General features: G+C 42.3%; 1 protein-coding gene across 3 annotated transcripts in view; it reads left to right on the top strand.

The window, feature by feature from the left end:
• sbf1 (SET binding factor 1) overlaps positions 1-12,991 on the top strand; it is a 57,126-nt gene that overhangs the window by 15,866 nt on the left and 28,269 nt on the right. Inside the window, exons 2-7 of one of the 3 annotated variants that reach the window (XM_068717086.1) lie at positions 2,889-2,974; positions 4,910-5,047; positions 5,950-6,078; positions 6,613-6,723; positions 8,320-8,397; positions 11,556-11,585. In XM_068717086.1, coding sequence (XP_068573187.1) covers positions 2,889-2,974; positions 4,910-5,047; positions 5,950-6,078; positions 6,613-6,723; positions 8,320-8,397; positions 11,556-11,585 — 572 coding nt within the window. The remainder of the gene's footprint in view (positions 1-2,888; positions 2,975-4,909; positions 5,048-5,949; positions 6,079-6,612; positions 6,724-8,319; positions 8,398-11,555; positions 11,586-12,991) is intronic. The other 2 variants (XM_068717087.1, XM_068717088.1) reach the window with 2 other exon arrangements.

Consider the following 12,991-nt stretch of genomic DNA (forward strand, 5'->3'; position numbering starts at 1 on the left):
CTGAAGGACGTAGTTGGGAGGTGACAGCGGGTCCCAGCATGCCTCAGCTCTGGTATTCTGAGGGATGATTCATCGCAGTCACATGTTCTTTGGTGTCACAAAAAAGTCCATCAGCACCTTTTTACAAGCAGATTGTGATTTACTGTCTCCTCTTTGAACAATTATGTGACACAGTGTTGTGCAAAGTGGTCTAAATATAGTTATTTTTTATGTAGATCTCCAAAACAATTAGACATGTGGTCTCATTTGCAGTGCATGACGAATGGAAATCTTTGATTGTACACGGTTGTGGTATGTGCATTGTCTCACAACACAGGTGTAATTGATAGTATGAATTATGGTCCCTTTCTATTAATTGTGTCACAGTCATTCCAGTGAGCCAGCATGTACAGTACCTGGGCCTTGGCCCACCAAAATGAAGTTAAAGTGATTTATGTGATCTGTATTTTTCCTGCAATGACATGTCAAAGGGGCTGTGTAAAGGTTACAAGTTCACATGGCGCTCAACATTTTGAGCCTAATTAATTGACGCTTTCTCGTGTGGAACAATCAACTTTTGATTGCTGATGGTTCAACTCTGCACTGCAGAACTACAGCTGTGTATCATTTACAACATGTTGATGCGACTACTGATACCAGTACCCTTAAAGTGATACAGATAGCAATAGAGTATTTTATTCAATACCCATCATGGGAATGGTAGCTCTGTGTGTGTGTGTGTGTGTGTGTGTGTGTGTGTGTGTGTGTGTGTGTGTGTGTCCCACTGGCTAGCTAATTCCTGCCGCACTACACAGCACTCGTACAGTGCTTACCGCTGTAAGCGCCGACCCACGGTTGCGAATTAAGTGTGCATCCACGGCAACTCCACCTTCCAGATGAATTATGACCTGTTTACACTCTAAGCATCTTATAATACATCATTAAAACTACTAATGACAAGATTTGAAAATACAATCTTTTGTTTCCTTATCTGAATTTGAATTGTTTGTTTTTAGGAAGAACATTTTTTATTATAAATTACTATAACAAAGTAAAAGGATAACATCTAGAATTTTTGATGGCTTACAGACTTCTGACTGTTTGAAATTGTTTTTTGGATGATGGTAAATAGTCTGGAGCCTTGTAGACCAGCTGCTATAATCAAACAACAAAGGGATCTGTATCTGCCAATATGGATCATCAACGATCAGTAATTAGTATCAGCTAAAAAACGTGTTTAGGGATCTCTAAAAGTTATGTTTGCTCCCTTTTTTCTTTTGTGCTGATCCGATCCGTGACTCTGATCCGTGATACGATCCAAACCGCGGGTTTTATGATCCGTCCCACTCCGATACCCAGCCCTATACAGAACTGAAACAGTGCACTTCATGGTATTCCCTCTCCATGGTGTCAGTACTTTTTTGTTGATACCTGAGCACTAAATATCGGTCTCAAAGGAGGCAGCCAATCATCTCATAGCAACAAGAAAATTAATATCTTGTCTTTGATGACCTGATCTCAGAGCGCCGCTCCCACAAGCGTCCACATATCCCGGGTTCGCAAGGAAGCGAGGATGACTTGAGCATTTCCCTGTGTGTTTTGGGAGCTGGCCTACTTTCTGTTTGTGTATTGTCTCCGTGTGCCTGAGCTTCTGTTTTAGTTCCCTTGGTAAAAAAGCTCTGTTATTTTCTCTAGAGGCAGCAAACTGTCCAGGTTTGCGCTAAATGCTGGTGAAAAGTTCTCCTTTTTTATCAGCATTGGATAATATTTAGTTTTGTGCAGCTTCATGCTAGATTCACATCCTTTTGTATGGGGAGGATGAGTGTATTCTCTGTGCGGATGAATGCTGCCATTAAGCAGCCTGTAGAGCTTCAGATGGAGCGAGGCTGAAAGGCGGGCTTGTGGTGGTTATATAAGCGGGCCTTTGTCGTGTCATTGTGTCACTGTGATGAGCCAGGCCCTGGCCAACTGTGGAAATGGCCTCATTAACCAGCAGCAAAAAACCCCCAAAAAAAACCACATCACACTACTGTTTAACAGGCAGATATGGACTCATTTAGAAGACCAGACTGACATGAAAACAACGAATAGATGTTTCTCAGACTTAACCTGAACTTATTTGTTACCACCAACCAGGCAGGAGTGCCTTAAACTTGCATTCTCTCTAATGGCCATCCGGGTTCCTCTGGTTACAAAAAGAAGTCTGGTTGTATAGAAGTCTATGAGAAAATGACTCTACTTCTCTCTTGATTTATTACCTCAGTAAACATTGTAAACATGAGTTTATGGTCTCAATCTCTAGTTTCAAGTCTTCTTCAATACAGCATGATGTTCATTTAGTAGATTATAGTCCAATTAGAGTCAAACAGAACATAAAGCAGGGTATGCTTTAGGGGCGCGGCTACCTTGGGTTCGACAGGTAGATACCGGAGACGTATGGGGCGTCTCTACCACGGCGTCACTGCTCCGCAGTCCAAATATTGTCACCGTTCACTGGCTGCAAAAAATTCAAGATGGTGATGGCCAAAATTCCAAACTCGAGGAAACCGCTGCCCTAATTTTTGATGAATTAGTAGTGAATATGTAGAAATAGAAGCACTTTATCAATTTACTGACTAACAACTGTTGGGTCGCCTCCGAAGTCCTGTCTTCATAGTGAAGTTGTCAACTGAACACACTTGTCAGAGATGTATTCTTCCTCTTTTTATGGAGGTCCAATCTCTGTGGCATGTTGTAGCAAAACACACGTGTTTTAACATGAATTCATAGTTTATTTCAACATACACTACAAAAATATTCAAAAAGAATGTGCTGATATGGTTTAAAAAAAAACCTTCAAAGGAGTTTATTTAAAGAGAGAACCGATGTAAATAACAAGGACTGACCTGTTTGTCCCTGTGTCTCTGCAGCGGAGGGTGAAGGCCAAGGTCGCATTCTCCAGCGGTTTCCTGAGAAAGACTGGGAGGACAGCCCGTTCCCACAAGGCGTAGAGCTGGTGAGTCAACACTTATAGACACACTGCAGTGTGGTTCAGTGGGTAGAATATGGCACTTAACCCTGTCTGGGTTAGGGGTTCAATTCCCTGGGCAGCTCAATGGTCTGGGTAAGACACTAACTGCAACTACTCCAGGTTTTATAGGGCGGATGCGTTCATCAGGCTCTGAACTGGGTGAGAGGTTTGTTTGTGGTGATTGCTAAGTATCAGTTCTGGATAGGTGAGTCTGTTGGAAGGTTTTAGCGGTTCTAAATCTTAAATGAAGCTTCTTCTTTTTTTGAATGCCTATTATGAAACGGCTTCTTGTGTTTTTGTCAGATGTATATCCCCTCAGGGCTCAAGTTATTTATAGATTTAAAAAAAGCACATTTTCGGTACACCAACAAGTGAGGAAACATTTGAACTTGAGATCCATCGTGGACCAATTAAACCCCGGCGGTCTGATAAGTAAACGAGCTGTGGATCACAAGGTTATCTAAGGATCGTAATGTCACTTTGTTGGTTCTTTTGGTTGATTGTCAACAGAATTCAGTCCTCAAATCTGACTTATTGCTGGGATTCAATTTATATTTATTGATATTGGTATATTGATGGTATATTGATTTTGGCTTTTTGTGGAGCAATGGCTGTCACTTCTGTACGGAGGTGTGTGTGTGGCTGTAGAGTTGGAGCCAGGAGTGGTGGGATCGTGACGTGAATGGCTTCACAGTGTGAAATTATGAATCTAGAGTGACGTAAAAGTTGCAGGAATTCTAAAGATTTGGCCACATTTACCTGCAATGTATACACAGCCTAAGAGTATCAAAATAACCAGTATGTTGCTTGTTTTGTCCAACGGTACTGTAGGGGTGTAATGGGCATTGTCTCTACGGGCCACTAGTGGGGCTTTAGACTTAAAACTTGAAGAATATATCATTAAAAATAATTTCATTCAGAAGAAACCAAAATAAATGCTATGTCATGTACAGTGGAGGATGGATCTTGAGGGGATCTAGAGATAGGAGACAGCCATTCAAATTCAACAAACACACATTAATGTGTTTGATTTGATTGACTGTCTCCTTGCAAGTTAGTTTTCACATAAGTGCCAAGAAAAAGGGACTGCACACTCAAAAACAGAGCAGGACATTAATGTTAGTTTGGGATGCTCTGATTTGTTGGCGCGTCATTAATCTTCATCAGTTTTTGCACGGAAACATTTTTCATTTTGGAAAAAAAGGGGCGCTGGTTTCATATCAGCCCCCTGGGTATCTGAGTCTTTGAGGGGGGACGTGGAAGGGAGATTGCTGCATTCTTAATATTAATGCAAGTCAGCTGTCGGGCCTGTTGAATCAACATGGATTCACACGACCGTCGGCTGGACACCAGCGTATGCTCTCAGTGAAGCTAAAAATTGCTTTATAAACTGTTTGGTGTGGACTGACTTCAGATAAAAGCATTTGTTTACACAGACCAGCTGCAGCCCAACTTCAGCTCAATTCATCAAGTCTGTGAGTCTGTTAGTCATGAATAATGTCCATTTACTATAAATGTCATATCTCAAGAAAGAAAACAGCTAATATTGACTTTCTGTTGTTTGCTCGCCTCGGTCAACAATGACATTGTTTGATTGCTCCATTTATATTTCTTGTTGTGCAACTAAATATTTGAAAATGACATACCATAACTTCTTCTACTAACTACGTTGTGATTCACGGCTGTTCACATGGTTCGGTCAGAGCTGTGGTGATGTCATCGTGTTATTAAACCTTTTTTGTTGCGTTAATGATAGCCTAGTCTTGGATGAACATGTGACCTTACCTGTCTGTCGCCCAGGTACGCTAATCCTTCTGTTATTTCCATCATCGTCTGATTCCAACCCGTCTCGGTTTTCCCCCCGGCCCCAATGCTGCCGTCACCTTCTCACCTCTCTAACCTGCGCCTCCTCCTCTCTAGTTCTGTCAGCCCAGCGGTTGGCAGCTGGTTCCAGAGCGTCAACCTGCCTCCTTCTTTGTAGCGGTTTTGACTGACATCAACTCGGAGCGTCACTACTGTGCCTGCTTCACCTTCTGGGAGGGCCTGGACAACCCACAGGTGAGACCAACTCAGTTGAATTAGCACAATTTGTAATATAAGGTGCAAAAAAATGTGTAATTAGAAGCTGTTCTATCAGGATGCAATTTTTTTATTGGAATTAATGATATTCAGTGTTAACTACAACCATTTAATACAGATGTTTTCCTGGAATGCAGACTCACCAATCATAGCGTAGCATCGGCCAGCAGCAGGGTCCGACAACTAATCCAACTCTGCTCCGCACACTGTCATGCAATCGTTTCTGATTTTCTGCTTAGAGTGGTCGGAAGTCTAGAAAAGTCCATTTAGCATATATCCAGGATGTCAAACTGATTCAGCAGAACAATAAAGATAGAAGCTAAAGCTACAGATCAGAGTGTAAAAGTGAACCACCACATCACCTGGAGATCCAGACAGAAGACGATGAAATGAAGGAACAACAGTGTTCCTGTAAGCCGGGTAGGTCTTTATTCACGGTTACAGTCATTAAAAAACAAGAGCAACATGTGAATACATTCATTATACCTTCAGTAGCTAGCGTAGCATATGTAATGTAATGTAATGTAATGCGTAGCATAGACGTGTTAATTCTGCTAATGTTACCTCCATAAGTTTTTATGTAGAAATGTAGCCATGATCAGCTCCAAATCCACTAAACCAGCATGAATACGAAGAGAAGCTGAAACCATTTAATGAGAGTTTATGGAGCAGAGTTCAGATCGTTGTCGGACCCTGGTCACAGCTGGCCGATGCTACGCTACGATTGGCCAGTCTGCGTTTGATAGGAGGGACTTAGTGAAGGGTCAACTGTCTTTGCTGGAACACACAGCCAGGAAGCACCCACTGGGGATCGAACCCCGGTCTCCATTGTCTCTTAGCCTGATGTGAGTGCCGTTATATCGATGCTTCTCTTTGTCCAGCTGCAGAAGGCTGAGGCCAGTGAGGTGGATGAGGCGGACGAGGAGCTCGCTGTCATCCAACCAGCTCAGGTCTTCGCCCCCAAGAGCCTGGTGCTGGTGTCCCGACTGGACTACACAGAGGTGTTCAGGGTACGATACACACAGACAGTCCCAAAACACTCTCTCATTTCTGCATCCGTTGTTGGTTTGTGTGCATTGACTTAGAGTAGACAGTAGGGTTGGGCAATATGTTGAAATTGACCAACCGGCCACTGTCAGCCCAACAACAGGCGGTATATTAGCATAGGTGAGTGTGCAGTGGCCACGTTCCACAAGCTCTCTTATTAGATTTTTTTTCTATTATAGTTTTTTTCTCTAACAAAATAAACTGATATAATAATATTCTTCACCTTTTGTTCTTTTTAAACAGAAAAACACAACTAAAATGATCTCTTTCACCAAACTAAGTCAGGCTTGATCGCCTTTTTAAACCCTTAATTGACCGAGTTAGATGTGAAAATATAATGTTAAAATATTAGTTCCAATTTTAGAGAAACAGCATATAATGATAAAAAATGATTTTATTGATTTATTTTTTTAGCATCTACAGCCATACTGACCATCACTAATTTCTTTTTTTTATTGACCCTTGACCTCTGTGCCCCCCCCCCCCCGATTGAACAGAACTGTTTGGGTCTGATCTACACCGTCCATGTAGATGGCCTTACTGTCCCCATGGAAACGGTGGTTGGAAATCTCCTCACTTGCGTCATCCCCATCGCTGGAGGCTCCCAGGTAACTGCTGACCACTCATCACTTTCTGTCTCCCACACACACACACACACACACACACACACACACACCTGTTCAGACCAAGCCGAAGCTCAAAGCTGACCGAGGACGAGCTGCGACACCATTCTTCCGTCTCATTTCTTCTGCTGTGTTGCTTTGCTGGATGGTATACGCTCCTTATGTTTCCACACGCCTTGCTCAGCGGTGCAGTTTCTTGGCGCAACCGGCCAGTGTGGCACCTCGATTAGCATGGGCCGCTTCTGTGTTAGCTTGGTACAGCAAAAAAGGTATTAGGTGTGGTTTGGACCCTTTGTTTCATGTGTTTCTGTATGCAGACTGTGAATGTGCACATGCAGAAGTGCTTGTAACAGGACTGCCTGCATATTTCTTTGTGCATGCATGATGGAATAATTTATGGATTACAATCAACAGAGAGTTTAGAATGGCACCGATCTTCTCCATAGGGTTGATTTTACAGCAGCTCTCTGGTCCTCTGAAGGGCAGGCTGTTATATACAGCTCAGCAAACACTCTTTAGTGTTTCACAAGCAATGTTGTCCTTTAAAGACAACAACAAACCTTCCATTTATAACCAGAAAAAACAAACGGACACGTAGCATAGCTGAGATACCAACTCAATACTTGTAAACCAAGCTTCTGTTTGTGTTGTTGTAGACATCTTTGTATACTTATACTTTGTATACTTATATGTATACTTAGGTTATATGACTCAGTAGAGTTGGTCCATTACCGATAGCAGCACATGTTAAACTATCAACAGAGATGAGAAAGAAGCAAGATGGCTCCTCAACTACTTTGATCTTTATGTCTTTAAAAATGATTGCGTCTTCCTAAATCGCTGATTTCGCTGTAGAGATCTGCACATGCTCAGTACCAATCAGGCAGGTGCTAGCCGAGAGTGTTCCTTTAGCCAGAGCTAGCAAAATGTCAACAATTTGTTAATATTTTACATTGGAAAGTCTGTCAAACTAGATCATAAAACCAAGTTGTGCAGCATTTATTTTCTGTACGGATTTGTTCATGTTTTACAAAGAGTGAAACCCGAGCCAGGCCATACAACAATCATATCACATCCATACAGGGTTAGTAGTCTTAGGTCTGCAGCTATCGATTATTATAGTAATCAAGTTACTCGAGGAATTTATATACGATATTTACTTACTGGTATCGGATCGGTATCGGGAAGTAAAAAATGGAATCAGAACATCTCTATAACTCAGCCAATGAGCGCCAGTGGTTTTCCTTCATGCTGAGGTGACACAACATGCACCAGCAGCGTTGTGGGTCACTTTAATTTCTTATATATACTTTCTCCCTCCCCTTTCTTATTTTTGACCTATTTGTCTTATTTGATAAGAATCTTGTTTTTTGAATTTATTTTTTTATCTCACTTTGAGACAATAGTGACTTCTCTTCTGTTTTTGAATCATTTTTTGTACAAGTGAACAAAACGTCCCTGTTCACGTATTCATGCGCATGGTTCAGATTCATAAATGCACATCGGTTGAACTCCAGATGTGATAACCCCTGTGTGTCGTTTGTGTGCACCCTACTGTACACTGGTTCCTCTGTGTTACAGACAGATGAGTCCCCAGTTTGTAGTGTAGACAAGGTTCCTCAGGCCCTGGCCTGTGACTGGCTGCTGGCCTGTCTCCAGGTAACTCTCCCGCTCGGCGAGCTTCACAAATCAACAACCTGCTCAACGTTATTGATTCTGTTGATCCAACGGAGCGGAGTCGGTTTCTTTTCTTTAAGGAATGTGTTGCTTTCTCGCAGTCATTTCAAGTCATTGCGTGATTGATGGCGCTTCTGCTTGTTTCTGTGTTTTGTGATCAAACAGCTTTCACAGGTTTACGTAAATCATTTCTTTCTCTTTTTTTTTTTTTCATCTCTCATATTTGTCACAAACCTGATTTGTTGCAGCTATTTTAGCACTGATTGTTTTAAAATCAATTCCTCACTTTCTAACACACACACACACACACACACACACACACACACACACACACACACACACACACACACACACACACACACAAACCCATTGCTGTGCAGGTTGTTGTTCGGTTGCCGGGGTGACCATATGGCATGGCAGATGGCTTCTTACCGGGCAGCACTTCGTCTGTATGAGAGAATCAGATCTAATCAGTATTAACGCACATACAGACCCAAACAGCAGAGGCTAACGCACTGGCTCGCCTCACACACACACACACACACACACACACACACACACACACACACACACACACACACACACACACACACACACACACACACACACATACACACACATATCTTAAAACACTCATCAGTGCACAGGCAGTCTTGTTCAAACAAACATGCACACATACGTATATATGCACACAGCACAAGACGGGAGTTTGTAGTGCTTCCTTCCATCCGAGCACAAACTGTCCTGTTCCTCCGACTCAAGAGGAGGAGAGGTCACTTAGAAAAGCGTGACACACACACACACATGAGCGCACACACATTCCTAGAACTGTGTGATCCCACAGGGCTTTTCTATCGGCCCGGCTAAATGTCTGTCATTACCGTAGAGTCTGTGTGTTCATGTCAATCTCTCCCAAACGCACTCAACAGAATCACTCCAGCAGCGTGACACCCGCCATCAGACATACTGCCGTGGCGTCACAAGACAATCCTCTAACCTTCTGCAAAACCTCTGTGGGACTTGTATTTATGTATCTGTGAAGATATATAACATTACAGCCTGTAATATTTGTGCCCATTTTGTTGACGTTGTATGATGAGTCTTCCTGTTGCATGATCAGCCACACACATTTAGTTTAGTTCAAAACACTTTCTTCTTCCAAGTTGCACATTCTTCAAATGATCAGTCTGTCCGCAAGACGACGAGCAAATAACTTCTAAATTGCTTGTTTTCTGAATGGAGTTCGGGTTAACCAGATAAATCCACCAACCTCAACGTTTTGGAAACAGTTTGAATTTTATTAATATGACATTTTGATCTTCTCCCAAAAGGCGATGGTCCAATCATACCTTAGCAATGGTAACTAGGAATGGCAGGTCTGTAATGTACATGGGACTAGCAATGCTCTTCTTTTTCTTACCCTCTCCAAACACTAAAATGTAAGCGTAAAGGTATATGGAATGGTTTAAACGGTGTGTTTATACGCTGCAAATGTTAGCATGTCCGCCTATGTACAGTAGTGACTCAGCATTACTTCCAAGGCCAGATAGTTCTTTTTCTCAAGTCGCAGTGTCACCTTAAATATGCACTTTAGTTCATCCTCATCCTAAAAGCCTGTTTTCCTAGCCTAGTGATGGGGCTGGCTTTCACTGAGTGAATATGCCGTCTTTTTTTTTAGATGTAGTAAACCGTCTACATTTATCTTAATCAAATAAACAGTCCCAGTTGCAGTACTGCTGTGCAGCTTGTGAAATAACTACAGATTTTTTTTTTTTGACCAGCAGGACTACAACACTCGTTTATGAGTGGTTTACACAACCCCAAAAGTGAGGTAATCTGCACGGCACACGACCCTGACCTGTGGCCTTCGTTTGTGTTAGATTTCCCCATGGAAGGAAGTCAAGTGCTCTTCTTACCGTCCATCAGTGATGGAGCTGTTACAGGACTGAGGGAATTCCTATCCCGGTTTCTGGACACTGTCTGTCCCACTGCCAAGTGTTCTGACCGACAGGGTTTGATTTAGGAATAACACATTAGAGTTTAAAGGCAGAACTGAGAGCAAAAAACAACACTTCAAACTGAAAGCTGCACAAATTGTTCTGCTTGAGGTCGTTGCCACTTTCTGTCACATGACAAGAACACACGTAGTTTCTCACGTAGCCTGTAAAACTCCAGTTTAACTCCTTCGCCTCCTATCATTGCAGTGTGAGAGGTGATTTCAGCTGTTTCCAGCATAGACTGTTTATAAGAAGTGGACGTAGTCGTCGTGGCATCACCTCGAGTTCGGGGATTTTCGCCGTCGCCATCTTGGATTACAGCCGTGGCCATGTTGGGTTTATTTACAATAAAGCATACCTTGCTTTATGGTCTGTTTGACTCTAAATGGACCATAATTTACTAAATGAACATCATGCTGTATTGAAGAAGACTTGGAACTAGAGATTGAGACCATAAACTCATGTTTACAATGTTTACTGAGGTAATAAATCAAGAGAGAAGTAGAGTAATTTTCTCATAGACTTCTATACAACCAGAGGAGTCGCCTCCGGCTGGTCAGTAGAGAGAATGTTGCCGCCTGGTTTCCAGTATCAGTTTGAGCTCCTATTATGTCACACGGTGTCGGAAAAGCCAAACAGATATTTTCAGTCTTCAAATAAGAACAACTCAGCTGTACAAATTCACTTATCACACCAGCATTACTGTTACAGTGTAATTTCGAAGACCGACAATAAAATGCTCTAGTAACAGTACTGTCTCTTCATACCCCTCAATTAGTATTATTACTGCTGTATATGACAGGTAAACGTACCAGAATGTTGTTTATTTTGAGTTAGTAGCAGAATGACACGATGGATCATCTTTTAAATGGTGGCTGTGCTTTGTTTTGCATGCATGTCTCTCATGTTACACTCATTCTATATTTTTTACCACATCCATCATCTTACAGTTGTTCAGGACGTTATTGTTTGTGCAGCTTCCTTTGTTTTCGTCGCGCTGAGTCATCACTGTTATGTTGTTAAGTTTGGGCATCCTTTGCCTTCACTCCTGTTGTTTCTAACCTGTGTCTTACCCTTCGGGGGTGTGTGTGTGTGTGTGTGTGTGTGTGTGTGTGTGTCTCTCTCTGCCGGGTGCTTGTGTAGCCGGGCCAGGAGGAGAGAGAGGAGAGTTTGGTACGCCAGCCCGACTTCATTCCCCCCCTTGTCCCGACTCCAATCAGCTCTGAGCTTTCTCAGCTTCCTGTGCTCCTCCCATTCTCCTCAGCCAATCCATGCACACCTCCTGCTGCAGGAGACCCAATTAAAATGCTTTGATACTCGCTCAAAGTGTGACCGACAACTGATCATTCACTTCACAATACATCTTGTACAAGTCAATGTTTCCCTGCTTATAAATGCTGAATTTAAGTAAAGTGTTGCCTTCAGTTAGTTTAAGATGCTACATCAGAGCCGTGCAAATATAAGAGCCATGCAGAGTATTCTCTCTGGCCATGCAGGTTAACAAGTCAACATATCCGCCTCTTATTATCTCAGAAGCCAAACCATGAATTGGAACGCACCTGATGATCAGATGTTGGGTCACAGTATTAAATCGCTAACAGCTCACCTGTGGATGCTGATGCTATTGCTGCTGCTGTAGAGAGCATGAAATAATGCTGCACTTTTCCCTCCCAGCCGCACACAGCCGCACACTGACCGGGTCCATTAGAACCACTTCAGGTGAAGCTTTTCCCTTTTTTTTCAGAAACGGATTGCGTATCCAACTGGTTTGTGAACCGTGAAAGCCCTCTGGCAAGATTCGGTTTAAGTGCTTTCATGTAATTGTATTTTCAGGACATAAGGGAGCCCTGAGAGGCAAGTGAGAGAAAGAAACTGGTCCATTTTCTAAGACTGATCTATATATTTTTTAGAAACAAAAAAGAAAAGGTGAGAAAACATATTTTACAGTATTCATTCCAAAGTCCAAATTATTATTTATTTTTTCCATCTGTGAAACAGGTGCGATATTTCACCTCTCAAAACTTTAGTTTTTTCCACCTGTTCTGAAGTCATAAACACAGGACAGAAAACAATTTAGATCAAACTCTAGAATTTTTTTAGGTAATGCTCAGTTGTGCCGTGTTATTGTGCTCATACTGGATCGATTTATATTCTCGCCGTCTAAATCATCCTCATTTCCACTCCCGGATATGCTAGTTATCCAAACCACGCACAAATCAATATTTATTGGCTTTGTCTGGAACAAAGTAGACGCCCAGCTCTTCAAAGTCAGTTTGGTTATTATCTATAATGGAAGACGTGGTTATTAGACACAGAGTGTAGTGCCAATCAGAGATCCAGACTTGAGCAGAATTAAAAAAAAAATAAGCTTAAGTGTTTCCAGCGCGTTAAACGTTGAATTTATCCCAGGACTCGCTTCACGGCCCTAAATTAATCATCCATACAGATTGGCCCCGGTCTACCTCCTTCCCGCTTGTGCTTTCCATAGGCTGCCGTGGAAAATCGCCCGCGCATGACAGCTGCCACGTTGCTTGGATTTCTCTCTCCCATAAAATCTCATTTGACACGTTGGTGCTGAA

This window comes from Cebidichthys violaceus, unplaced genomic scaffold (assembly GCF_023349555.1).
Source record: "Cebidichthys violaceus isolate CVI_PGR_0920_01 unplaced genomic scaffold, fCebVio1.0.p SCAF_21, whole genome shotgun sequence".
Taxonomy (NCBI): Eukaryota; Metazoa; Chordata; class Actinopteri; order Perciformes; family Stichaeidae; genus Cebidichthys; species Cebidichthys violaceus.